Source organism: Leguminivora glycinivorella, chromosome 3 (genome assembly GCF_023078275.1).
Source record: "Leguminivora glycinivorella isolate SPB_JAAS2020 chromosome 3, LegGlyc_1.1, whole genome shotgun sequence".
Classification (NCBI taxonomy): domain Eukaryota; kingdom Metazoa; phylum Arthropoda; class Insecta; order Lepidoptera; family Tortricidae; genus Leguminivora; species Leguminivora glycinivorella.
In genome coordinates, this window is record NC_062973.1 from 11,018,489 (window position 1) to 11,045,957 (window position 27,469).

Consider the following 27,469-nt stretch of genomic DNA (forward strand, 5'->3'; position numbering starts at 1 on the left):
TTAAGTTGATGAAATATGTAGATGCTTAGGATATTTTTACTCGATATATAAAATCATGAAGAGAAAAAAACAATTGATACACATTTTGGCGCTTGCCATGTCGTTTCATATGAGTACATGTACTCGTAGTAGACGGAGAGTTCGGTATAGGAACTTACTGTACTTGGTTATTTTACAAAATGTCTATCTTTCACCTTAGCTACGAAAACACACGGTCTGGATTGGAAATTTGTAACATCGTAATTTATTCCCGGGGCACAGCGCTGGAATGACGACTAATTGCCTCCAAACTTGGAGTAATTGGCTTACGCACTGATGAGTCGCACCCCCTAATTAAAGATTACCGAAAACCCGATAATTTACTGCATTATCTTTAACGGCAATAGAAAATCGATGGGATTATCGGCCTACATGTTTCTTGTATGTCAACTTAACAACTTAAGTAGACTCTTACCTAAACATTATCTACTTGACATAGAAAATCTATAGCAGCTACAAATATGCACTATTTATATTAATCGTATCTGATTAGTTAGGTTTTAGGCCTCATTTTTCAGTAGGACAAGGCCAAGGGCATCATAGTCTCCTTTAGAGATGGATTCCCCATCCCACTCTAATTAATACAATTGGAAAATGACGTATATTCTATCTCGCGGGCGCGACAATACAATAGGGCGACTTTGGTACGTACTTTGTAAATATTGGTAGTCGAGCAGCCGTCTAATAAAATTGGTCTTAAATACAGCAGATTAGGCTGGTATTCTCGCGGATTTTTCCATCACAGGAAAATGAAACTGGATTTACCTACCGTATTCCATCTAACGGCTGGTTGCTACAAGGAAAAGGTCACTTACCTAACTAATCCACGAGGCTGTCGAAATTCATAAGCGCTTATTTATTTCGTCGAAAACTTTCCACATTATTAGTTGATGAACACCTTTTACAGACATATGTCACCCTATATTCGACTTCACTGTGACCCACGTTCAAAAACTTATTCAGCTGTGTCCCCTGTACCCAACTATAACATAAAAGCAGAAAAATATGTGACAAGTTATTATACTACGACAAGGGTCAGATAGCATTTAATACGTGATGAGATGACAGTTGTTGGGTGCGTTGCGATATGGGGAATCCTGCCTACCCTAATTGTGTTTATATTTTTACCGTAAATGAGGATGATTTTATACAATAATAGGGGAGCAAATACAAGTAACATAATTACGGGCGTATGATGCAACGTGTTAAACTTATCCAAACTAATTATGACCTAAAATTCATTATACGCGATTTAGTCCGTTTCCATAGTTTTATTTCATGAGTAACTATCGCGGTAACTGAAGACAATATTAATTATGACCTAATTATGACTAAATTCTATCCCCCTTATTCATAAACGTTCACTAAAGTTATCAAGCCGATAAAGTTCGTTTGTCCCTTTCTATTACACTAATACGTCGGACAAGGACAAACGAACTTTATCCGCTTGATAACTTTAGTGACGTTTATGAATAAGGGGGTACTTCTGTATTTTTCAGAGGGCCAACTTTCGCGAGGTTCAAGCTACCTGCAGCAGGAAAGGGATAGCGCGCGTTTGCCCCGTGACAGAGTTTCTCCACCAAAGGGCGACCCAAGTATGTATTGTGTTTTGCACATCAATTTATTTACTTTCTTAGATGAAAGTAGATCGGTAGCTTTAGACTGACATTATAGGGTCCTACTAGGCTACGAGTATGTCATACATGTAGACTAGCCATGGGCCATGGTAAATCCCGCCCAGTTATTGGCTTGCATTGCAGCTAGCTCCTTGAGCTTCTGCTATTGTTTTCTAATTGCGTAAAACTGAAAAATAATATAAGTTGGTTACCTACTATCGAGCTAACTGAACTTTAAATGATTGATGATTTTCTACCTGTCCACGAAAAACATCGATTTTAATTTCAATTCTTTTCAAATTTCAGTTCACGCTCTACGCAGAGAGTACGCGAGTGAGGGAGAGGCGGACAGGAGCGACTACGAACGCGGCGGGCCACGTAAAATGGCACATACTCATGAAAAAGTGGAAGGAATCGGACCTACTACCAAAGACGGCATGCCAGTAGCATTGAGATCTGTAAGTGTAAAAAAAATTACAATTATACCCTGGCACAGCAACCTCGTCAAGAAAGGGGCGCGAAATGAAAAAAAAACCTATGGGAGGATAATCATTCGCGCCAATTTTTTTTTTAAAATTTCCGCTTTTTTCTATTGTCAGAAATAGCTTGACAGATTTTAAAATCAAATAGAGCCGAAAAGTGGCCGAGAAGATTTGGGTTCCCATAGACAATTTAAATTCCGACCATTTTTCTGCTAGCAAAGCGCGGGAATTAGTTTTTAAAAAAGCACAGGTTATTTTTACGCCTAGGTAAAGTCTATGGACATGGTTAATTTTCTTAATTTTACTTTGCACACGACAGTTTTCAGATTTTAAAGAAATGAAAATGAGGTTTTCACCAAATATAGTATAAATATTAAATAGAGGGACCGTTTACTTTATGAATGACATACTTGCAATTTATTAATATTTGTTTCTGTTCTCGCTTACGTGTATTGCAACTTTATGTTTACGTTCCGTTCTACACGAATATTCCAGTACTTATTACAATTGGGTTTAAAAGTTGTCGGAACGGATTTTAGCTGTCAACTGCAGACGTAGAAAAAGCACTTGCACTTTTTTTTCACTCACAATTTTTTTATTCTAGTCGTTGGTTGTTTTATTATTGATGAATTTAATTTATTTTTGGTTTATGTAATTAAAGAGAATAATGGGAACTTTAAAATTTTCAGGAAGTCAGAGACCAGTCAAAATGGTACAAGAAAATGTACGACACCATACACAAAAACAAATACGACGGTGAGTTTTGTTTTTATTTTGTTACACAGCGTTTAATTAATTTATTTTTAACATATTTTCAGGGTTTTCACTTTTATCAGTTCCTATTTTATTGTTATTTTTGTCATTTTATTTTATTTAAACCCTATTATTTTACTATTTCTCAGTCGAAGGTGTTGTATGTCGGACACTGTCCCAATTTTATACATTTTCTTTTTCAGACGATTTTGTGACTATTCGGTACAAAAGCCGCCGAGGTGATTATTTCACACTTTTTCCAAATTCTCACACAACATCGGTGGCTGTATAACTCCACAAAGAACTGCATTATTACATTTATTTAATTGCTTTTGTTTAACTTTTCTACATCCAGTGCTTTCACAGACAATTTTAGTTTAGTATTAATAAATAAAGAATATCAAAGTAGCTAATACAGTAAAGACACAAAATACAATAGACATTTGCTAACCATTTGCATAATCCACATGAAACAAACATTTGGCTAAAGGTTATACTGACTAAAAATATATGCTTCTTAGTTTTAAAGCAATGACAGTGTGACAAGTCTGGTTAGTCAACCGTATCATTAGAAGAATAAATACTTGTGTTGTCCTTCAGAGGACAGGGGCTAAAAAGCATTACTAACTCTACTCGGAAAGAAAAAGCAAAATCATAATTTCTAATATTGTCTTCTGTTACCGCAATAATTTCTAGTGATATGGTTGTCCAACCAAACTATATTACCACTGCTTTGCTAATACACTTAAATGAATATTTTTCTTCAGGGCAACCACCGCAAAGGGTGACCAACAAGTCCCAGTATGCATACTTTGATCCCCGCTCTGGCTACCTGAGCGAGCCTGAAGGGGGTCTTAGCCGACTAGGGTCGAGCACATGGAGCGATGCATATGACAGCGATGTGACCAACAGCCCTCGGAGAAGGACCACCTCTGTTCAGGAAGAGAGACGCCATGAAGAGATTACTTCGCCATATCTACCTAGTAATAAGTAAGTATATTGTTATTTCACTATTATTTAAAAATAAACACATTAAAGTAATTATTTTAAAAAATGCTACCAAGACCTATAATTTTTCCTTTCTGAGAAAAATGTTATGATTGCAAAGGGATCTCATTTTTAGGGTTCCGTAGTCAACTAGGAACCCTTATAGTTTCGCCATGTCTGTCGGTCCGTCCGTCCGTCCGTCCGCGGATAATCTCAGTAACCGTTAGCACTAGACAGCTGAAATTTGGTGCCAATATGTATATCAATCACGCCAACAAAGTGCAAAAATAAAAAACCGGCCAAGAGCGTGTCGGGCCACGCTCAGTGTAGGGTTCCGTAGTTTTTCGTATTTTTCTCAAAAACTACTGAACCTATCAAGTTCAAAACAATTTTCCTAGAAAGTATTTATAAAGTTCTACTTTTGTGATTTTTTTCATATTTTTTAAACATATGGTTCAAAAGTTAGAGGGGGGGGGGACGCACTTTTTTTTCCTTTAGGAGCGATTATTTCCGAAAATATTAATATTATCAAAAAACGGTCTTATTAAACCCTTATTCATTTTTAAATACCTATCCAACAATATATCACACGTTGGGGTTGGAATGAAAAAAAATATCAGCCCCCACTTTACATGTAGGGGGTACCCTAATAAAACATTTTTTTCCATTTTTTATTTTTGCACTTTGTTGGCGTGATTGATATACGTATTGGTACCAAATTTCAGCTTTCTAGTGCTTACGGTTACTGAGATTATCCGCGGACGGACGGACGGACGGACGGACGGACGGACGGACGGACAGACAGACATGGCGAAACTATAAGGGTTCCTAGTTGACTACGGAACCCTAAAAATGGAAAAAAATGTTTTATTAGGGTACCCCCCCTACATGTAAAGTGGGGGCTGATATTTTTTTTCATTCCAACCACAACGTGTGATATATTGTTGGATAGGTATTTAAAAATGAATAAGGGTTTACTAAGATCGTTTTTAGATAATATTAATATTTTCGGAAATAATCGCTAAAGCCCTAGAGAAAAAGGTATGGTGGCCTAGATGGCGTTACACCTTTGGGGAATGCTCGGCTAGATGGCATTAATATTAATATTTGACATTTTAACACATATCAAGCTAACAATATGGGCTAAATTGTCAAAACTGAGGTTCAAAAGTTCTAAGCTTCGAGAGATAGCAGTCCTTGTACTGTGATTACACATTTTATCATAATTCATAATTCATAATTTCTTTATTGCATCCATGGTTACATCTAGGTGTTACATATTTATATTGGTTTCACATGGACCCTGACAGGGTACAGCAAGTCTTAAATCTAAATTATGCTAGGTATTGAATCGATTATAATATTACAATATTGAATTTAACAAGGTAATTATGTAAAAGTATATAATAGGAAACAATGAAATAGGACATAAAGGTAGGTATGTCAAAAAAGAATTAAAATTATGAATGTCACTTGAAGTTGCTACGTATACCAAAATAGATAATATGTCACAGAATATTCAATTAAGAGGGTAAGAAAATAAAAATAAGATTAAAATTATATTAATTAAATTGGCGTGTGTAATTTTAACTAAAACTAATAGCATTCATTATCATCATTCTTTTCATCCAAAAAATCATTAAGTTTATAGTAGCACTTACTTAGTAATAAATTCTTCAATTCGTTATTAAATTGTTTGTGTGATGTCTGAGTTTTAATATCGTCACTAAGTTTATTATATATTTTGATAGCCATCATTTTTGGGCTTGTTTTGTGTATGTGTAGTTCTGAACGTTCCGGTGGCGCCAGGTTATGTTTGTGCCTACTCTCGTACCGTCGAGGACGGTCGGCTATTTTTGGAAAAAGACTTGGATATTTTCTAACGAACTTACAAATTTCGAAAATGTACATTGAAGTTACTGTCATAATTTTATACTTGATAAAATAGGGTCTGCAACTGTCCGGTACCGTAATATTTGCCAGTATTCGTATGCAAGTTTTTTGTAATATAAATATTTCTTCAATATCAGTACTGTTTCCCCAAAGTATTATCCCGTAATTTAACCAGGAAAAGGCGTATGCGTAGTAGGCCTTAAGGGCGCAATCGAAGTTTGTCGATCTTTTTAATTCTCTTAGCGCGTATATAAATTTTGAAAGTTTGCTGGCTAGTTTTTGGATATGTGCTTTCCAATTTAGGTGTGTATCAATATCCAGACCAAGGAGGGTAAATGTATCTACACATTCTATTGCATTATCTTTAAAGGAATAATTTATGTCTAGTGCGTTTTTTTGATATGGCCTAAATTGTATAAGTTTTGTTTTTGAAAAATTTATCTCCAAGTTATGGTCAGTCAACCAGTCTGTCAGTTTTGTCAGTATGTCATTTATGTCATTTTTTAGATTTAGGTCATTTTGACAGGACGTCATGATCGAAATATCGTCCGCGAAAAGTATACACATGTCATTGAGATTTCTAGGGAGATTATTTATATATATTAAAAATAACAAACATCCTATACACGATCCTTGAGGAATGGAGTGTTTGACAGATTGCGCTTCCGATTTAATGTTATTGATCATGCCAGTTTGGTAGTCGTGGTGCTGTATCTCGACATATTGTTTACGGTTCTCGAGGTACGAGATAAACCATTTATGAGCAGCACCTCTTATACCTATTTCCTGTAACTTGTCTAAGAGAATTTTGTACTGTACTCGATCGTAGGCTTTAGACATATCTAGCAAAATACCTACCGCGTATTTCCTTTCGTTTATAATATTTAGCGCTTCTTGTATGTATTTATAAGTGGCCAGTACAGTTGAACGGTTTCTTCGAAAACCGTTCTGACTTTCATTAAAAATTGAATATTTTTCGCAAAATGAGTTCAGGCGTTTGCACATAGCTTGTTCGAATATCTTTGATGAAGTCGGTAGTAAAGCAATAGGTCTATAATTGTTGGGATCTGACTTAGTGCCTTTTTTATGAATGGGCTTAATAATAGCAGTCTTTAATTGGTCGGGGAATATTCCTTCGGAGAACGACTGATTTACAAGTAAATAATACGGTAAGGTCAATTCATCAGCACAGCTCTTAATTAATTTAGGCGGTAATTCGTCAATACCATAACTACTTTTGTTTTTCAAGTTACGTATGATAGCATTTATTTCGCGCGGCTCGACCGGTCGTAAGTACATGGTGTTGAGTGTGCGGGGAGCCGGCCGCCCGCGCGGCTCCTCCCCCTCGACGACTCGCCCGACCGATGCAAAAAATGCATTGAACGCGTTTGCTACTTGTTTCGGGTCAGACGAAAGATTATTGTTGATCGCTAATTCAATGTTGTGTTGTGGTCGTTTAATAATTTTGTTTGTGCGTTCCTTAATTATTTTCCACATAGCTATAGTTACGTTCTCAGAGTTCTGTAATGTGTTTATATATTGATTTCTTTTTGATTGTGAAATGGCGCGTTTTAGTAGTTTGGCATAGTGTTTATAATGTTTTCGTAGGATTGGGTGTTTTGTATAAGTTACTAGAATTTTTAAATGTCTTTTGTGCTTACACGATAATTTAATTCCTTTGGAAAGCCATTTTCTTTTATTTTTTGATTTTATTGTGATTAAAATTTTTGGAATGCATTTGTTTAAGAGTTCTTTTAATGTACTTTCAAATATGTGGTAGTTCTCATTTACGTCATTTCGCGGATCTAGTTTGTGGTTCCAGTCTATTTCTTGCAGCTCTAATTTAAATTTTAATATATTACCCATGTTAAATAATCGTTTATGTATTTCCAGGCCATATTGGGCTTTTTTGGATTTTCGTTTGTAATATTTGTATGTAGAAGAGTTCCTTTGTGGTCAGAAAATCCAAAGTCATGGACGCACGTATTTAAAGATTTATTTATAAAATTAGTGAAAATCAGGTCTAAGCATGTTGACGAAGTGTTTGTCACTCGTGTCGGTTCTTTGATGTGTTGCGTAAAGTTATATTCCAGCATGAGATGTATCAGAGTTGAAGAATTTCTATTATTTTCTAAAACATTTGTATTAAAATCGCCTCCGAGAATAACCGATGTTTTATTATATTTCTTATTTAAATGTTCTAAGACGAGTCTTAATTGTGTATAGAAAGTATCAACGTTTTTACTGTTCCAATAAATTACAATAATAATCACATTCAGTTTGGTAAGTTCTACGGCAGCGATTTCAATAGTGTATTCAACCGAGTAATCCACAATATCCTTTCGTTCCTCGTACAGTATGTCGTCCCGAAGTAGTATGCAGGCGCCTCCATCCCTGCGTAGTTTTTTCCCGTTTACCTTTGTTCTAGCGCCTGTCCGGTTAAGTAGTCGGATATAAATAATCCAGTGTTTTTAAAGTGCCAGGAGTTTTTAAGGACATACTTAGCCATTCTTTTGCTGAGTAATTCTATTTTCAGTGGTCTAGTGGTCTTGCTATATCTTCCTATTCTGGAAATATCTTCTATGTACCCAGTTAAGTCGATGCCTAGCACATCGTGGCATAGGTATATGACACGGTTCTCAAGGTCAATCTCGTGTTCATCGCGGTATTCAGATAATCCATGCAAGACGATTGTTCTACTATTCGTGCTTTGCTCGTCGGTGTCCTGCGGTTTTTTAATTATTTGTTGACTCAGTTGGTTTATTTCTTGTTGAAGTGTAGTGTTTTCCCTTTCTAGGTCTTTTATTTTACTTTCTATGAGTGTTATGCTACTTTTTATGCTAGTTTGCTCCGTTGTTATTAAATTATTGCGTAAGGTAAAGTCTGTTTTTAGGTCAGCAATAGTTTTGTTTATCTCTAGTTGTATTGTGTTTTTGAGATCCGTAAGTATTGACTGGTTGTTTTCTCTAAGTTTAAGGTCTAGCAGCTTACTGATACTGTCGAGAGTGATAGGACTCTCCTTGCCAGAGTACATATTAGGTGGCGTTTTTAAAGGGCTCAGGGACCCTAGGCTAGCATTCGTACGGTCGTGCGCGGGGTCGTCGACTGACATTGTTGTTTCGTCTAAGTTTCGTTCAAAGGGTTTTCTGATTGGTGTATTGTCATGTTTTGGACGACGGGTGACATTTTTGCAAAGTTCACAGATCCAGCTTTTTTCTAATGTGAAATGGTTAGCCATATAATATGCAGAAGTCATGTTCAGGCAAGATTGGTGATTTTGCCTTCCGCATCTTGTGCATTTTATCATTTCGCTATCGTATTTAATTTCAAGATCGCAAGTAACGCACTTCATTTTTCTTTGTTTAGTTTGTTTTGATTACCTTTCGGCTTGCTGGGATTCGGCCAATCAGCGCAGAGGTGGGAAGATGTCGGTGGTAGATTTCCGCTTAGTGGAAGCGGGACAGACGTATGATCGCCGTATGATCGACCAATGGCGAGAGTGTTCAGTTTTCCTTTGTTAATTTTTAACTGTATCGTATCCGTTGGAGCACTTTTAATAACTATTTTAGCACTACGACTGCGTATTTTGAGACCATTTTGTGTTTTTCACATAACTTGTCACTTATCTTCAATTTGGTGTCACTTTGAGAAGAATACCGTTAGGTTTTTATCACTTTGTAATTAAATTCACGGAACGCACGAATACAGGTGTAGTATATATCGCTCTCGCTCTCTCTCCCGATGATGAATGATGACACAAAAAGAATAGGAGAAAAAAAGATTTGTTTAATTTATGCCTTGGACAAATAATAAAAGAAGACTGATAAGTAATGTTATATTACAAGTTTACAACATATAGCACTATCTATGTATGTACAAATTGAAGAGTAGATATTAAAAAGTCGCAATGGCATCATATTTGTGCCCTGTTTTCTCACACAAATTGATTTGAAAGGGTTTTTTTTTTTTTTTTGAGGATTTTATGGCTTGGTAACGAGACCTTTAAGCCATGATTTGAAAGGGACAATACTACAATGTTGCCACTTTTTAATTTCTGTTATTTTTTGCCACACTGTAAGTGGTGAGTTGTTTTTTCATCAGAGGTCTAAGAACTGAATAAAATTAACAGAAAGTAGAACTACCATCTGTGTGGCCTGTATAACAAACATTCATAAATTAACATTAAAAAGTCAATAAAATAAACTTTTTATTATTTGTCCAAGGTGCAATGCAGTTTTTGATATTTCATACATACCTACCTGCATTTCAATACCAACTTTCTTTTCAATTTGTGTAAGCATTCGCTAGTTCTTAATATTACAAGATCCCTGAACCCTGTAGTATGAAAAATAGAAAAATAGTAGATTAAATCTCATATTTCATTACACCCACGAAGAACACTATCAAAGAAAAAACAATATATTTCTCTTTTCTAGTGGTGGGACGAGGTCATGGACATTTTTGATGGGGTACGAAAATCTTTTTATTATCTATGTGTTTGTGATAACCCTGTACTTCACCCATTTAACACTTTTTTATTTACATAGTTATGCTAAGATGTGGGTTTCGAAAATGTCTGACTTAGGTTAATTGCTAAATAATAATGTATATCTACTACAAGAGTCTACTTTATGGAGTACAATTACTTTTGGTACAGGCAGCAACAAAGACATGAATATAGACAAAGTGCAAAAAGTATGTATCTTAGTGTACAGGTGATAAAGCCTTGTTTACATATTTTAGCACTTTAAACATACATATATTTTTAATGCTGACTGTACATACCTTTATCTGCAGCAGGGCTAGCACATGATTGCCGCGAGAGTATGTCGCCGCGATATAGATGATACGTCTTCTTCTAACTGTATTTATGATATAAGGACGGGTAGTCTATCTCGAGCCGACATACTGTAGCGGCAATCATGTGCTGACCCTGCCGCCACTATTACACATATAAACCATGCAGAAACTGTATAGGTAGTTAGGTACTCCATGTTGATATCTGTAGATGTTACGACTTGAAGTATTTCTTAAGACCCCAAAAGTGGTCTCATTGAAGCCAAAGACTTCCATGTGTTTAGATTATCAATATCAGCTATTCATATTGGATAATTACAGAAGGTGAATTTGATTACGTAATTTATAATGTACCATAATAATTAATATAAAAAGTCCTGTCGCTAGATTAGTTATTGGAAACAAGTTGTCTTTATTTCTGTTATCAGTGTGAATATATATATTTTTAATAATATTGGCGAAGAATTATCTTACCCAAATTGGGCCTACCTTGTTTAAGTGGTACAAGAAATTTAGTGGAGTCCTCTACGACTCTGTGCCGATCATATTCCTTGCGTTGTCCCAGCTTTTTACCATGTTTGATGGGAGCTTGGGTGGAATTTACTAATTACTGCTTTACTTTACATACTATATATTATGTATCTATAGAAAAGCAATAAATTCTAGTTCAATCTAGACACTTTAGTGTTAATACAGTTGTCTATGCCCAAATGCACTAACCTGTTTTCCCTCTCGGTCACTAATCGGCGGAACTAACAGTGGCTAGACGACAACTCACCCCTGCCCCCTTACACCACATTGCTCGCTCGCGCGATTCAGAAGAGCGTAAGGACCTTAACATGTCTGCCTGTATGCATTTGGTGTCTGTGATGTATGGAAAAGTGAGGATAATGTCAAGCTGAGTTTACACCAGCAAGTTATTGCTGCAAGTTTTGAGATGCAACTATGGGTAAGAGTGAGTGGCAAATATCTGTATCTCTTTCTTGCATATACCTGTTTCAAAACTTGCAGCATTAACTTGCATGTGTAAACTCAGCTTTAGGGTGAAATCATATCTATCAGCATCGATGAAGATGCGAACGCATGATTTCTGCTTTCCGATACGTAAGTACGCACGTACCTACGTATGAATTTCCACACATCTTCATACGTAATAAGAGCGACTTTTCGTGTATAAAATGCGGCTCGATGTTGATATATATATGATTCCACCATTATGCGTTCATGAGTGAAGCAAATTGAGAAAAGTGATACCATTTTAGTAGTAGTTGCACAAAAACTGCTCGTACCCTGGTTGGAAGTTCAATGTGTTTGATTCCATATGTTATTTTGACATATCTTCACTTTTTATAGGTACCTAGTGTACCTACCCTATATCATGCATGGCATGTAATGTAAATAATAAGTGTTATTTTTTACGCGAAGTATGTTATGAAACTTATGAAACTGGACTTGAGGACTATATATTGCAGAAAAATATTGACTGAAATTTTGCGAGGGATTGGTGAGACTGACTTAACTGACCCTTGTTTACTTACGGTGACGTTTTTCACTACTCAATAAAATGCATCCTGTAGCAATCATGGTCGCTCAATTAATGATAAAACATCGTGCTGTCCCTATCGCACTTACAAATAGTGCGATAGGGACGGCCTGCTGTTTTATTATTTATCGCGCGACCATAATTGCCTGCCTGATCTAATGACTAACCAATTGGGCTCTATAAACGAGTGATTTGAGCAGATCTGGACGTCCCTTTAAAAAAAATTATTAAATACATTTCTTCGAGAATAAAAACTTTGACGAGTTATTAATGTAATTGAATAAACAAACTCATAGCAGTGTGCTCATAAATAACACGCCGCAAACGTTAATTCACTCGATCTAATTCCAATGAACACTTTATTTTCTCTGGAAAAAACGATAAATCTGTTTTTGCTTTGTCTGTATCTGGCATGATATATTAATTGGATGTCTTAATTATAATTATTATCATTGTGTAACATTTTGTCTTTGTTTATTTGTACAGATTTTTGTTGTTGCTGGCATGTTCGTTGACTAATTGTGTTTTTATATACGTTTATTTCTTTATTTATGTAAATAGGTATAAAAGCAATATTCAAATTGCTTTTACAATACTATGGTACTAAGTTATCAACACTGTTTCAGTGAAAGCATGAAAGCACGATACTTTCGTGATGTGAATCCATTTTGTTTTAAGATCTTATATGGTATTCTCTCATTTAAATACTTTGGTGAAACCTGGATGAATAAATTACAAGGATACCTATAGTATCTAGGGAGTTGAAAATAATTCAATCTACATGTTTAGTTATTACATTTACAAACCAACATACGTATCCCAATTTCAAAGATCCCGTGAAAAGGTTTCATAAAATAGAATAATATTACCGTATATTTTAGCTAATGTTCATTTTGAAATTTGTCAAATTAGGTATATGGTTCCGTTACATCATACGAGGCTTTGTTTTATTCAGGTTCCATCTGTCCAGGTTCCACAGTATCTACATTTACATAACTACACTACACCCCATGATTATTATGAATAAGCGTAGAATTCTGTTTGCAGCAAATATCAGCACAGAGCACGACGTCACTGCCACAAGCATCACCGAAAGAGAAGAAAGATATTACGTCTGCCATTTTATCTAAATCTAATATGGCAAGGTGAGTTTCTTTGATTTGCATTCATTGCTAATTTAAACTTTGAATATGTGTGGGTAGAATATCTACCGTAGATATTCTTATGTGGGAAGGATTGCTCTATGTATGTGGGACTTAGAAGTGAGTGACTGTGAAGTGGGAGGAGAGAAAATTGTGTATGTAATCAATCGTATTCATTTGATACTTGCCAATCGCTTTAAAAAAAAACATCGTGACGAAAGCATTCATCCCAGTAAGGCCCAGTTTCTCCTCAGGTTTGGTTACGCTCAAACGAGTGTAGGTAGTTATACAAATTTTACTGGTTATGCTGTCGATTTACTTTGGATCCCCAAGCAAAACAAAAAAAAACCGATGACGGTGTCTTGCATTTTCATTTATTGCCCATGATATATTGACACTAACTGCTTCTTTTATCCAACAGAGCCCTAAAAGAGTCAGGCTACGAGTCTGACTCAACGCTCGTGTTCCGTCGCCGCGACGACACAGAAGGACCACTGTCCCCCGCAGAGCGGCGGGCCGCCTACCGCGACCTGCAGGCGGGCGGCGAGCCCCCGCTCCGAGGGTTCCGTTCGCCCGCACCACCGAGGACAGGTAACTAATGAGGATAGGTGGAGGTTTCGGTTTTGTAGCGACCGCTAGCTCGTGTGTTTGTGTGCATGACGGGTCGACGAAAAATAGTATGAGCATCGCTTTCTGACCAGGACGCGTACGCGATGCGCCAAATTTTAACTACAATTTCACCTGAGCCCGCTCCTTGCGACATCAGCTGGCGGGCGCAACAAACATTTAGGGTCGGTTGCATCAAACATTACCGAATTTAATTAGCGTTTGCAATTTTTTTTTTTGGAAATTTCCATAGACTACTGCTGCGTGACGTTGATGTGTCTGTTAACTGTGGTTGCTGCAACTGGCCCTTATTATTTGAACAAATCGCCTTTGTCGACCACTGATTGTTTATTACGAGATGTTTTCCGAGAAAAATGGTGTATGTAAGAAAACGACTAAAAGTAATTTGTGAGACATTCCAGAAGAAAATTGTTCCATTTAATTCAATGGTTTTGGTTATTACTTAGCATACGTATATACCTAATGTAAAAGAATTATGAATTATGATTTATCCATACAGCTAGTCATTTCTTTACATATCTATATTTTTGATAGATATATAGACGTATAAAAATATTATAAGTACAATATTTAATAAGGATATAAATCGCAAAACGGAATGATTGCTTTTAGTAGTAAGTAAATTAGATTAATTTTACAGAAATAATCCAAAATGATGTAACATAAACTGCATGTAAAATGTAGAATAGAGTAATCGGTGACGGTGGTGGTTTAACTTTATTTGCGGCATTTATTTATCATTTTATGTGATTGTATTTAAAAAATCTTGGAACTAGAAAGGTACTTATATTTAGTTTTACGTCAAAAGGCTGTTGTAATTCGTTTATTATATTTCTCAATAAATGCATCGGAACATTATATATAAGAGCAGTTCCCGTCAACTTTGTACATAGCCACGTCAGCAAATTTTAATTGATCCTATTTTGTTACCAACATTTAGTAATATAAGTCGACTTTCGTAAGATATGTACTGGATAATTGTTATAATTAAGAAAGTATAGATACTAGAGAACCTTAATGACGAAATAAAATTTACTAAAATCTCAATTCATATAAAAAAATCTTGGTAACAAAATAGGAATAATAAAATCAAATTTAACTTTTTCCTTAACTTTTGTACAAACTTTTCGAGAACTGCTGATAAAATCCCCTACAATTCAGTTAAGGTCGGCGCATCTGTATGACACATACATGGTCCACATGTCCACTATTGTTAGGTTTGCTCGCTCAAGGTCACACATAATCACTACGATTCTGCCCGCGTACCATATTAGTTCGATATCTAACTCATATGAGGTAAGTCCATATTTGTATTTTAATTCCGCATGCATAATTTATATTATAACATGGTGCTGGGTCTTCGGCTGACAACGTTAACAGGTAATGCATGTATTAAAATTAAACTCCAAAATTAAACAATCACTCAAATTAAGTACACGTATTTGACACGACTTTAGTAGTTTCACAATTAGTCGCAAAAATGCTTTAAAGACACGTAAATGCGAAAGCACATCCACGTTTTACCCACCTCTAACGAGCACACATTACATGAAGAATGTGCTATTGAACGGTGGTTAAAATTCCACAGACGAATCGGAAATTGAATACATTCCGATTTCTCCCACACTGACGAAGATAAGAGTCCACAAGAAGTCGCCTCAATTACAAGAAGTTATTTGCTACCCAGTCACTGGCATTGAACGAGACACCAAATTCAAGAAGAAAGGACCTTCCTTCATAAGTGTTGACGTGCCAACTAGAATCGCAAATTATCCTCCCGCCCCTCCTCGAAGGATATCTTCCAAAAACAGTCGGACGTTAAGACTTGTGACATCTACCTCGCCTGCCAAGTCTTCAGCTCCTACTCTGCCCTCTCAATCTAATGTGGATTTTCTTAAAAACAAAATTAGCCACAAACTAACGAGGCAAAATACACAAATACTCAGTAAAAAGGAGCCAAATAACAAAATTCCCACTGATAAAACACGAAGTCGAATCATGTCTTTGTCTGCACCACCAGCTGTTAATAGAAAAAACACTGCTTCGGTTACAAGGAGTCTGCCTAAAAATTTAGCAAATGAAATTAGAGCTACCGGAACAAGCAGCTTTGGTTCACCAAGAAATACTCTGTTACCCACAGAATATGCCAAACCGTTGCATAGCAGATATAGCGACTCCCAAGTATCTGTTGTCATCGAAGGTGGTGCTGGCAGAAGAACACCCATTTCAAATATTTTAGACAAAGTAACCCCGATAGATAAGTTATGGAGTGCAGAAAAACGTAATGAACGAATCGAAATATCGAAAATAAAACCAAAACCCGTAACAAAACCCAATATTAGTTCGTCAAGATTGAGCCCTTTGAAAGCAACATCGAGTGTATCTAATTTAAAGTCTAATGCAAATTTGGCTTCACACAGAAGTCGTGACATGATGAGGACTGCTGAAAGAGTGCAAAAATATAAGTTGTCAAATCAAGCTAAATCAAGTCCGTGTTTAAATTCCAAACCTGACGCTAACAGACAGACGAAACCACTTCAGGTATCGACCGTTTCCAAAGCTTCTGGGGTTGCGAAAAATCAAAGCCAAATCAAAACCGCGACAGTGACTAATTTGAGAAAAAAGAAATTGCTTGATAGCGTTATTTTAAGACCTCGTAGTGTCCCGTGCCATGAGTCATGTAGTAAAAAGTCAAAGGATATTAATAAGCCAGCGAAGAAACCCTCCAAAATAAAATCGTCGAAAGTAAAGAGTGCTACCAAGTCATCAGACGATTGTGATTCTGTTAGTCAATTTGGAGACACATCTATCGACGTGTCTAATTTCGGATCCTTTGAAGACTTAAGAAATATTAAAATAAGTGCCAAGGACATCCAACAAACTCGTGATGCCGTGGTATCGGACTCGTTCTTCCAACATCTATTCTTAGGGGGTATACATGTGCCGTCAATATCACAGCTGTCCCCGGAAGAAAAAACATCTGTCCTGCAAAAAGCCAAAATGTTCCAGTCATTCCCACAAGACAATTACACTACGAAATCATTAAACACATATTTGATACATAGGAAACCAGTCTCCTTATCTCGTTTTAAAATGTGGGATAGATATCCTAGTCCTGTCAAAGTTCAAGCCCCGCGCTCCATATCTTGGCCTGGGAGGATGTACAAGGAAATACGCAAGTTCGATAGCTTATCAAAATGTGAAGAATTTGGGTCAAATTCCTCCCTTGCTACTGTGAGAAGTAGAAGTGAACCTCCAACAAACAAGTTGTATTTCTCACAAACATCTCGGCCTAAATCTCCTACGGTCATATTTAATAAACGTGAGATGTCACCAAACAAACCAGACAAGCCTCAGAGAGATTCCTTGTCACCTTCAAAATTAATTTTCTCTCAGACATCTCGGCCAGTTTCACCTAAAATTACTCGTAAACAAACGCAGAGTCAACATGATCAAGGTTGTAAAGTTAAAAGACAGTCAATGTCCCCAACTAAAATAATATTCACTGAAACTGCGCGGCCAGTGTCGCCAGTAGTAACACATAAAAAACCCAAGGTTGAACAAAAAGGAATACATTTTGAAGAGAGATTGCAACCATCGACGATTTTCTTTTCTCAGACTTCTCGACCTGTCTCGCCTAAAGTTCAAAAAAAGAACGCTTTAGGAACACCAAGTAGAAGTCAATCGACATCACCAGTTTCTTTTAGGTCCCCATCGTATCGAAGAATACATAATGTACGTATCCAAAATGGGAAGCTTAATGAGGAGGTGGAGCCCAAAAAAATCATACGTACGAGAAGTGCAGACGATGCCAAGAAAAGACAGCCTGTTACTATAAGAATTACAAAAACTAAAAGCAATCCAAATATTCCTTCGGAGGATCCAGATTATGACGAGTACATTCGTGACATGGAAAATTCCAAATCGAGATCCGAGAGGTTTAGAGAACTTAACAGGTACTATTCATATTTAGAAAGAGTGGGAGAGTTGGAAAGGGCTACATCAACAGCTGATTTACGTCATAGAAAAAAAGACGAAGAAATTATTGATTTTGATCGCTGGAAAAAAATTCGAGCTATAGAAAGGGCTGAAGAAGAACTAAACAATCTTTATCACAAGCTAAGAATTGCACAAACAGAAAATGACGTTTTATTTTATCCCAGAGATGTAAAGGATTTTAGGTGGAACTATGACAGTGACCGGGGACTGAGAATTAAGGAAAAATCTGTAGAAGATCTGAAAGAACAATTTCAACAAGGAATTGAATTTGATTCTTTGGAATTGGAACAGTCTAGGGATACATACAAACCTCTTTGGAGAGGCACTAGTGTTGCTGAAACTGCTTTCAACATTAACAGAAAGGATGAAAATAAAACAAATCGAGATTCTGTAGTGTACCAAAAACCTACAGTAATGTTGCAAGATGCTTCAATTACAGAACTTCGCAAAAGGATTGGTCTTGGCAACCGTTTATGGAGCAGTTTGTCGATGGAACAAGTAAATGCTTTAAAAAACCAATTGAATGCCATATACAGCAAAGAGCTGGAATCGAAGTCATCGAAAGATATTGACAAATATTACGTAGAAGTAAAAGACACCAAAGATGTAAAAAACTCCACGTTACATGTAAGAAGTAATTCTCTTAATTCTTCTTGTTCATCCCCTGTCAAAGAACACGAATTAATCAAATCAGACTCAATTGCAGCTATCGCATGTTCAGTGCCATCAGTTAAAGATCTCAAGAATAATGTTAATAAAATACAAATGAGTCTCAGTGAAAACGAAAAAAGAAAAATATCCCAAACTTTGAGTAAAGAAATTATGAACAGAATAAACAAACTAGATGGGTCATCCTCTGAAGAAAACACAAAAGTAACGCCCCAGCCCTTACCTATTCAACCAGAACATCCACTGATCCCTTCAAACGCTTCATCAACGGTGGGTGTTATGGATGAAAATGAAGAAAATGAGACTATTGAGAGTAAGCAAGCCCTTCAGGCAGAACACGTTGAAACTGCACACCCTTCATCTGCAAGCGAAACTGAAACAGGAAGTTCAGATGTTTCTAATAAGACTGTTATTTACAGGGGACCCAGCAAAGATGTTAAGAAAAAAGTTGAATATTTTGAGTCCGTGCAAAACACTGTCGATCAAGCTAAAATAATTTACCACGCCAGAGATAGTTCAGACGACAAAGAAACTGAAAATAAATGTAAAGACAACATAGTGGAAGATAAAAAAGAAGAACCTCAAAAACCACACATATTTCAATCGCAATCTTGCACAAATTTTAAAGAATTATTCGGCGAAAGCGAAAAAAGCAAATTTTTATCGCTTCCGCCGAAGCCCGGAATATTATCGAGGTCGCCTTCACCCCATTCGGAAGTGTACGTGACAGGACGGCGTACACCAGACACGCTACCGTGCTCGAGCGAGGAGACGATCTGGCGCAGTCGGAGCCCGTCGCCCGACCCGGAGCGGTACTGGCGCGCCTACCTCAACCTGGCTCGCGCGGGGGAGGTGCGCCGCCTGGCCCGCCGCTTCGACTCGCCCACCGCGGCCGGCGCCGTGCTGCGCCGACACCGCAGCGACCCTGAAATATCACAAAATGTCCAAAATTACGACACCCGACGGTACAAGCAAAAATCTGTGCTACCCGTCGCGCGAGTCCCTCTTCGTCCGACTAATCGTTACATGCCTCATATCGATATCATATCAAAATTAGCAGCTCTTCGAAGACGTACCACACCACGCTCCAGATCAGCCGAAGAAGCGTTAGAATGTCGCCCCGGAGAAGTGAATCGTATTCGACGCCGGTTCGAAACTATGTCACTGCTAGGGCAAATATACGCTTCCGCTCCTGACATGAGCGAGCTGCGAGACATCGCGCCATATCTAGCCGGTCCGTGGATAGCGCATCGGTACCCCAAACGAAGCGATAATAATAGATCAATTAAAGATACTTCTAGTTTGGTTAACGGGAGGAAATCGCCAGTAAAAAAAGTGATTAAGCCGCATGCCAAAGATCCGGTTAAATTAAGTTCGATATTAAAAAGCGATGTGTTCGCAAAACAAGAATTTAATGCATCGGCACATAGACCGGCGAGCCGCTACGAGCCCCCGCGCGCGCCGCCGCGGCCGCCGCCTGCCTCGTGGCCCTACCGGCTAGCGCCCTTCGTCACGCCTTCGCGTCACACGGTCACATTTCAAGGTTAAATTTATTTTTAATTCATCCTTTTCTCATTGTTCAATTTTGGAGCTGCCTTTTGTAAAAATCATATCCGGGTTAAGGGATTTATTGATTGTCACATCGCGTGCCTATCTTCCATTGTCCCACTTAAAGGATGCTATTTTTTTTCGCGTTCCGAAACCAATCAATAAATTCTTTAGCTAAAGCCTCATTTGTAGATTTCTGTTATCATTGCATTTTTTGTTTTCCCTCATCATCGTGTTTTACTCTGGTAGAAACCGACTCAGCTCCGGAACCACCGCGGCGTGCGCTAAATGGAACCCACTCGGATACCGGTAAGTTAGTGATATTAAATAAAGTTCTGTGTAAAAACAATTTACTCTGTAAATGATTGGCGCTTACACCATTACTTTTATTTAGATGTTCAACTTCTAATGCAAATATTACTATGGTTGGTTAAATGGTTATGTTTTTGTACAGATTTAAATGTTGATTCTACCATGACTTCATTAACTGTATCTAAACCCAGATAACCTACATTAGATAATCTCCGTAACCGTACTTTCATTCCGGAAAATTTTTAGCGAGCGTGATTTGTACTTAATATTTAACTGTGCGAATGAAAAACAATAGCCTTTGTTCAAAACAATCGGGCTCTCAAGTTATGTCTGACCGCCGGCGTCAACATACGTCTTGACTCGCGATTAAGACCTCTTATTATAAATTCAAGTAACCGAATGACATTCACTAGGTTATCAACAAGCTACTTAGTATCTTCATTTCAATTAAATACATTCCTAAGATCAAAGTATGACGCCGTGTTACACGGTCGTATTTTTGACCCTGACGCGCAAAAAACTTGTTGGTTCGGTTTTTTGATTGTAAACAGTGTGTGCGGCCTCCGCTCAATTTAATAGTGATCGTCCGACAAGCCGGTGTTACATATTTTAATAATGAGGTGCCGTGTATTTGTTATAACATATCGACAAGTGTTATCTTCAGTTCTTCCCTGATAAAATATCCGTATCTCGGTTATCTTGGCTTCAGTTTTACGCGGACAACCATTGTGTTAAGCTTTGTAAAGTGTGGTGCAAAAATGGATACAAATAATAGTGGCAATTCGCCTCCGGACGGGTACATTCGGAGACATGAAACAATTTACGATGACGATGGGTTTTTTAGTGACGTACCGGCTTCAGGATCCTTATCTAAATCGATTATCGCCATGAACAAGTATGTGAAAACCAATTTGCTTTACGACGAGAGTGAAACTGATGCAGATGATGGTGCTTACTTTTCCAAGGAGGGCAGTCCTAAAGAAAGTGCCAAATATGACACTGAGAGCAATATGAGTAACGAATCAAGTGAAAAAGGTAACAGTCATAGTCCACCGTTGGTACAAACAACTGTCGAAACCGAATCAAGTACCGAAAATGACGTCACCAATACCGATAAGCTTACCGATGACTATAAATCGATGCAATTAGAAAATAATAAATCAACCTCTTCAAGTACTAATACACCTGTTGAAACTATTTATAAAGACGATCAGATCCAATTAAGAAAACTCTCAACATCCATACATAATTTATCAAGCGAACACGAAATAGAAAGAGAAAATCATCAGGAAAAACCAGTAGCACTCAGAGGGAAAACTGGTGATGTTAAAAACACGCAAAACAGGCATACTGTGCATGAATCCAGCGAGTGGGTGAACAGGACTAATATATATCCGGATGTCTACGCTCCGCTGCCGTACAGTGAGTACTAATCACAGATGTCATATATACCATAGATCAAGCAAACGTATCTACTTAGCGTGTCAAATGAACTCAGTGAAATCCACTGAGTTGTCCGTCTTTACTCGCAGCTTGCAGCTTTCGGGCGTCAATTTTTGTAAATTGAAGTCAACCAAAACATAAAAAATGCCTCGTTACGTGATATTCAATTGCAACAACACAAAAATTATGAACAATCAAGAGCCTGAGACATATTTAAAATTACAGGCAAGAATCAACTTCAGTACAAAATTTTACACGCTCGGCCCCTATACAAATATATGAATTTGTTTCTTCTATCTAAATTAAGTTCTGAGGTACTAATGCACTTTTTTGTTGAATAGTTTCAATAGCCGAAGTCGAAATTATCGACGATTGTTCACGTATCGTGATATTCGTGATTACTTTTTGTCTACATTCCGTATTGTGATTGTATACAATACCTTCTTGTGACCGGCGTCCATTCATAAAGAAAAGTAGAATGAAATATAAAATTAGTCATAAATGTATTCATAGCTATTGTACCAGACCACGTTATATCAGCAGTTTATCATTGTATTTTTGAAGTGAAATCATTTTGCTTATTTTGTTATATCGGTAATCCTTCTCTGAAAAGAAATGACGAATGACTAAATTATGTCATTGTTGGTTACATATTTGACGTAGCAACCGGTCATCAAGTTATGCTTTAGCGCACGTACTTAGAAATTTTAATGATACTTGATCCTATTACTATATTATTAAAGCGGACTTCCAATGCAGGCAACATTTTAAAACGAGAGTTTAAAAACTACTTAGGCCGCCTAACTAAGTATATTTTCCAAATATTACTTGTTTAATCTCGCTTAAACAAACAAAAACACAATATTCAAATCTCTGAAAAGAAATGACGAATTACTAAAATGTCATTGTTGGTTTCATATTTGACGTAACAATCGATCATCAAATTATGCGTTAACTCAAGTATTTAGAATTCATATGAATGGTACTTACATTCTATTACGCTATTATAAAAGCCGAGATCCAATCGAGGCAACATTTTAAAACAATTTAGGCCGTCTAAGTACATTTTCTAAATCGTATTTGTATTATCTTGCTATCGCTTAAACAAAAAGAAACTAAATTCAAATCAGTTGATAAAGATAACAACAGGTGAATGACTTCATCATCGGCTACTCGCGTAGTGACCACTACTTCGTCCGGAGACTGTCCGGTCCGGCGCTATGGACGTGGTAGCAAGAAAGCGGACCATCTGATCTATCAGACGACAGTCGCGGCGTTGACAGACGGACAAGTAGACAAGACGGATTGCGTGTTTTAGAGTATTGTGTAGTGAAGTGCCGTGATGGGTATTTTGAAGCAAATTAAGAAGATGACGGCTCACGGTGTGTTATTTGTTATATGATTTGGTTCTGTGATGTGATTAGTTCTATTTCGGATGAGAGTTTATTTAACAAAAACTATATTTAATATTTTATTCAACATTTTAACAATAAAATTATTAATCTACAGTGGAAAATGGTTGTAAGAATGGCGAGAAAAGAGACTAGAGTTAACACTGGCATGTCTTACACGTGCAGGTTTTCAGTTTTTTTATCTCAAAATATTTTACCGAGATATTGTGAAATAAGATTGTGTTTTTTGAAATGGCCGCTCTAAAAATAAAGGTCATTTCAAAAATTTTAGGAAATGTTACATGTTCGTGAGACATTCAAATAATTAAAGAATCTGACGGTTGTACTCACGTTATTATACCGCCATTGCTGCGATATGTTAGTGCGACATGCGGCTAAACCCACTGAGTTTATTCGCCGTGTGAATTCCTATATGCCTGAAGAGGGGCCTCCAAAATTGGCCCGAAACATGTCGCAGCAATAGCGATATAATAACGTGAGTACTTACAAGTAGATTCATTAATTATTGTTACATTTATAGGGCTTATAACTATAAGTAAATGTACACGCGTCACATTAAAATAATTACATTACCTTGTTTTTTTGCCTACATTTGGGATGGCCAATTACTATAGTGTGAGCCAATTAATGTAGCATTCATCTTGTACCATAAAATGTCTTGAACATGAACATAATCATTTTCAAATTCTGGTTTTTACATTCAATTAACCTCATTAGAGCAAATTTATTTGTTTCCTTAATGAACTATGAGTTTCTCTCTGTGTAGTTGTGTATTTAAGTTTTATTTGTAAAAAAACGTGCTTGAGATCGCCATGGTTGATTAGCTCGCTATGCTTTAGTAACAGATTACGAAAAATATCGTAGGTCGTGCCGCTAGTAAGGAACAAATTGTTTCTTACCTAAATTGTACCTACTTGACAAATGCTAAATGATTTCGTCAAGTTTTTATTGCGGTGAAAACTTCGATATTGAAATAATATTGCAAGTGATTTGTAAATTGTATTTGTTTAAAGTTTTAGCCGTATAATTAAGTTTTAATTAACACTTGGTTATCTGAAGCATTTTATATTAATTAATTACTATTTCTATCTCCTGACTGTACCGACCTGTGTTATCAATTTTGAGTCAAAGATCAATAAAGATCTTTTCAAATTCTTAACATTCCTATACATACAAACATGACATATCCTATACATCTTAGCAAACAATACCTATATCACGAACTTTTGACTCTAGAAATAAAAGTAACATATTTGGCTTTCTTCCTCGTGATATAGGTACATCATTGGAGATTACTGTACAAATAGGTACATGAAACTAAATCTCAACGATTATGTCTTCTTCTCTCTCTTATAATTCAATTACTCGTTAGAAATGATAATCCTAGTAATTACTGTCAAGTTTTTACGAGATACGAGCGAATTATGTCAATGTCGCGACCAATTCACATTAAAAAGTCATTGCAAAGTCAATTGGTTTCTTTGGTATGGCTAACCATAAAAAGTACGCGTTTAATTTTGTCTTATTTACTCTAGCTAGTACAGTCCGCGAAAGTTCATTTTTTTATTTATTCTTTTCTGTAATTACGTGAGGAAAGTAGTAGAAAGTACGTTTCGGTTTACCTCATAACACTAATTTACCTAGTATCTAATTTGATACGATTATATCCAATTATCATACTACAAAGAAGTTATAAACTAACCCCCTTATTCATAAACGTATTCTAAAGTTATCAAGCTGATAAAGTTCGTTTGTCCCTTTCCGACGTATTGGTGTGATAGGAAGGGACAAACGAACTTTATCGGCTTGATAACTTTAGTGTACGTTTATGAATATAAGGGGGTAAGTAAGTACTTTTAGATACACAGACTCGGGCTATAGATAACTGATTAAAATCAGACTAGGCTGATGCGTGACAAATGTATAGGTACCTGTACCTTGTGTGTTTTTACCGATTGCATCCAGCCTTACCAAGAGTTTGACACATCACATCTCCCTAACGGCTGCGTAACTTTTACTGTAAATCTCGCTAGTAGTGAGCGAGATGCATCGAACGACAGTTACCTAGACGCTAGCGAATATGCCAGTGTCAAACTCGGGGTATGGCTACTAAAGATGTTGTTACACGGGCAACATAAATGCCAACAATTCGTATACCATTGCCGCGTTTGCTCCATAATTAGTTGGTGCGTATTGAACAAACGCGGCAATTGTATGTGAATTGCTGGCAGTTGTGTTGCCCGTGTAACAGCACCGTTATGAAACTTTCGGGCCAGGCTGTTGTGTTCATAGATTACTAACCTACTTAAATAGTATTTTATGCAACTGGTGGTTAAAAGAGATCAAAAAAGGTGAGTGGCGTGGGTAACAATTTGAGGCGAAGCCGAAAATTGTTAATAAAGACGCCACGAGCATTTTTTGACTCAGTTAAACACCGTTGCATACAATACTTTTTCTACGACCAAGCACTTTGAAGGAAAATTATAAATTCAACAAATACCTAATTCCAGTCATCTTAGTTATCTAGTGGACCTACCATTTTGAATTATGCAGTTTGAGTGCAAACATGAAAATAATACTGTCTATGGTATGGTTCTCTGAAGCCTGGCCACTAAGACGAATCGAGCCGAGTTGAATCGAGTTCTCATACATTTGAATGCGATTCGACGCGTCGCCAATGAACGCAGCAGAAAACGAACGAGACTCGACTCTGCGAATGCCAGGCTTTATCTGACATTCTAAGGTTGGCAGCAATGTTTACAAACAATGCATACAATATTTTAATTTTCGACGATGAAGTGATTGGTTTGTTAAGTTGGTAGCAATGTATTTACTGAACTTTAACAGCTATATCGTGCTACTGCTACTAAATGTTTTCAGGGTATAGACTAGATAGACTTGTCCTGTCATCTTTTATGTAGGGTTTTAAAGTTCTCTGCACGACCTTGTAACTCAAGAATAACGGTACGGGAGTAGAAAAAATATATAGAATATATTTACTATGAACTCTAGCAAAGTTCAAGTAATACGCGAGAAAACTTAGTTCGTACATATAGTTCGCCAATGGCCGCGTATCTTTTTGAAGGTATACGATGATAGAAAATATTGTTACGAATATGATACCTAGAGTATAGGTGTGGTACTCTTGCCAAATGTAGCTTAGATTGAGTAACACTAAGAAAATTTTGTCCAACCTTACTTGGCGCAATCAAACATTCCTTCATGTAAAGACAACAGTAATACACAGCAATATCGTATTATCTTTAACATAAGACTCAATCTTCCATTCAAGTTATGCTTTATCTTTTCGTGTAGAAATGTCCGTATGTGACGCAAGCACGTGCTCCGACTGACAAGATCGTGAAAGTTGCCTTACGTATTCCGAAGGGCCTCCCGATTCGTATGCTTACAATGCGATTTAAACTTCACAAATATGGTAAATAGTTGTATGAGCTGGTTCAAGTGATTTTTATGTAACTTACGCGTGTTTAACTATAACATTAAGACGCAACAGGAGTGAAAATGCTAAATTGGAAAGGAGCCCCCTTTCAATTTGGGAATTTTAGTTAAAATATACTAGTGTTATTGACTAGATTTATCGATAAAAAAATTGTCCATTAAGAACAAATCAACTCAAAATCGAGGTTCCTCTCTCGACTGTTTCCACCTTCAAACCTTAATCAATCGTAACGAAATTTGAAAATCTGTATAACAATGAAATAATCTTGCCGGGCCGGTTAGTTTTTTGGCTAATTGTTACTTATTTTGAATACCACACCTTTTTTTGCGCCATAATTTTTTATGAAGGGCTCTATCGTCTTTAAAAATAAGAATATCAAAAAAATCAAATTGGTCTGACACAGTTAAAAATAATAATAATCTGTGTTGAAAAAATCATTGCTCTATCTTCAAAAGCCAGAGAGGAAATAGTCGAGAGCGTTTGTATAGATATAGATAATTGACCCCTCCTTTTGCGTCTTAATAAAAATATATTGTTGAAACATTATCATTATCTTGAGATAATTGAAATTCTGTATTCATATTTTAAAATTTAAACAGCACCCTATTCTTTTCATATCGACTGCGTTCGATTGAAGATAAATAAAAAGCAAACATAACTAACAATACATCTGTGTAACAATGTACAACGATAACTATTACATCTCGAGCTCATTCATATTGAACCATTATAACACAGCTCTTACTT

At 36.7% G+C, this 27,469-nt stretch overlaps 1 protein-coding gene across 1 annotated transcript in view; it reads left to right on the forward strand.

Annotated features, from left to right (window-relative positions):
- Positions 1–27,469, forward strand: part of LOC125224634 — a 169,903-nt gene that overhangs the window by 114,410 nt on the left and 28,024 nt on the right. Inside the window, exons 5-15 of the mRNA XM_048128059.1 lie at positions 1,539–1,634; positions 1,962–2,113; positions 2,827–2,893; positions 3,094–3,129; positions 3,658–3,881; positions 10,207–10,239; positions 11,327–11,392; positions 13,158–13,255; positions 13,674–13,843; positions 15,468–20,090; positions 20,345–20,404. Coding sequence (XP_047984016.1) covers positions 1,539–1,634; positions 1,962–2,113; positions 2,827–2,893; positions 3,094–3,129; positions 3,658–3,881; positions 10,207–10,239; positions 11,327–11,392; positions 13,158–13,255; positions 13,674–13,843; positions 15,468–20,090; positions 20,345–20,404 — 5,625 coding nt within the window. The remainder of the gene's footprint in view (positions 1–1,538; positions 1,635–1,961; positions 2,114–2,826; positions 2,894–3,093; positions 3,130–3,657; positions 3,882–10,206; positions 10,240–11,326; positions 11,393–13,157; positions 13,256–13,673; positions 13,844–15,467; positions 20,091–20,344; positions 20,405–27,469) is intronic.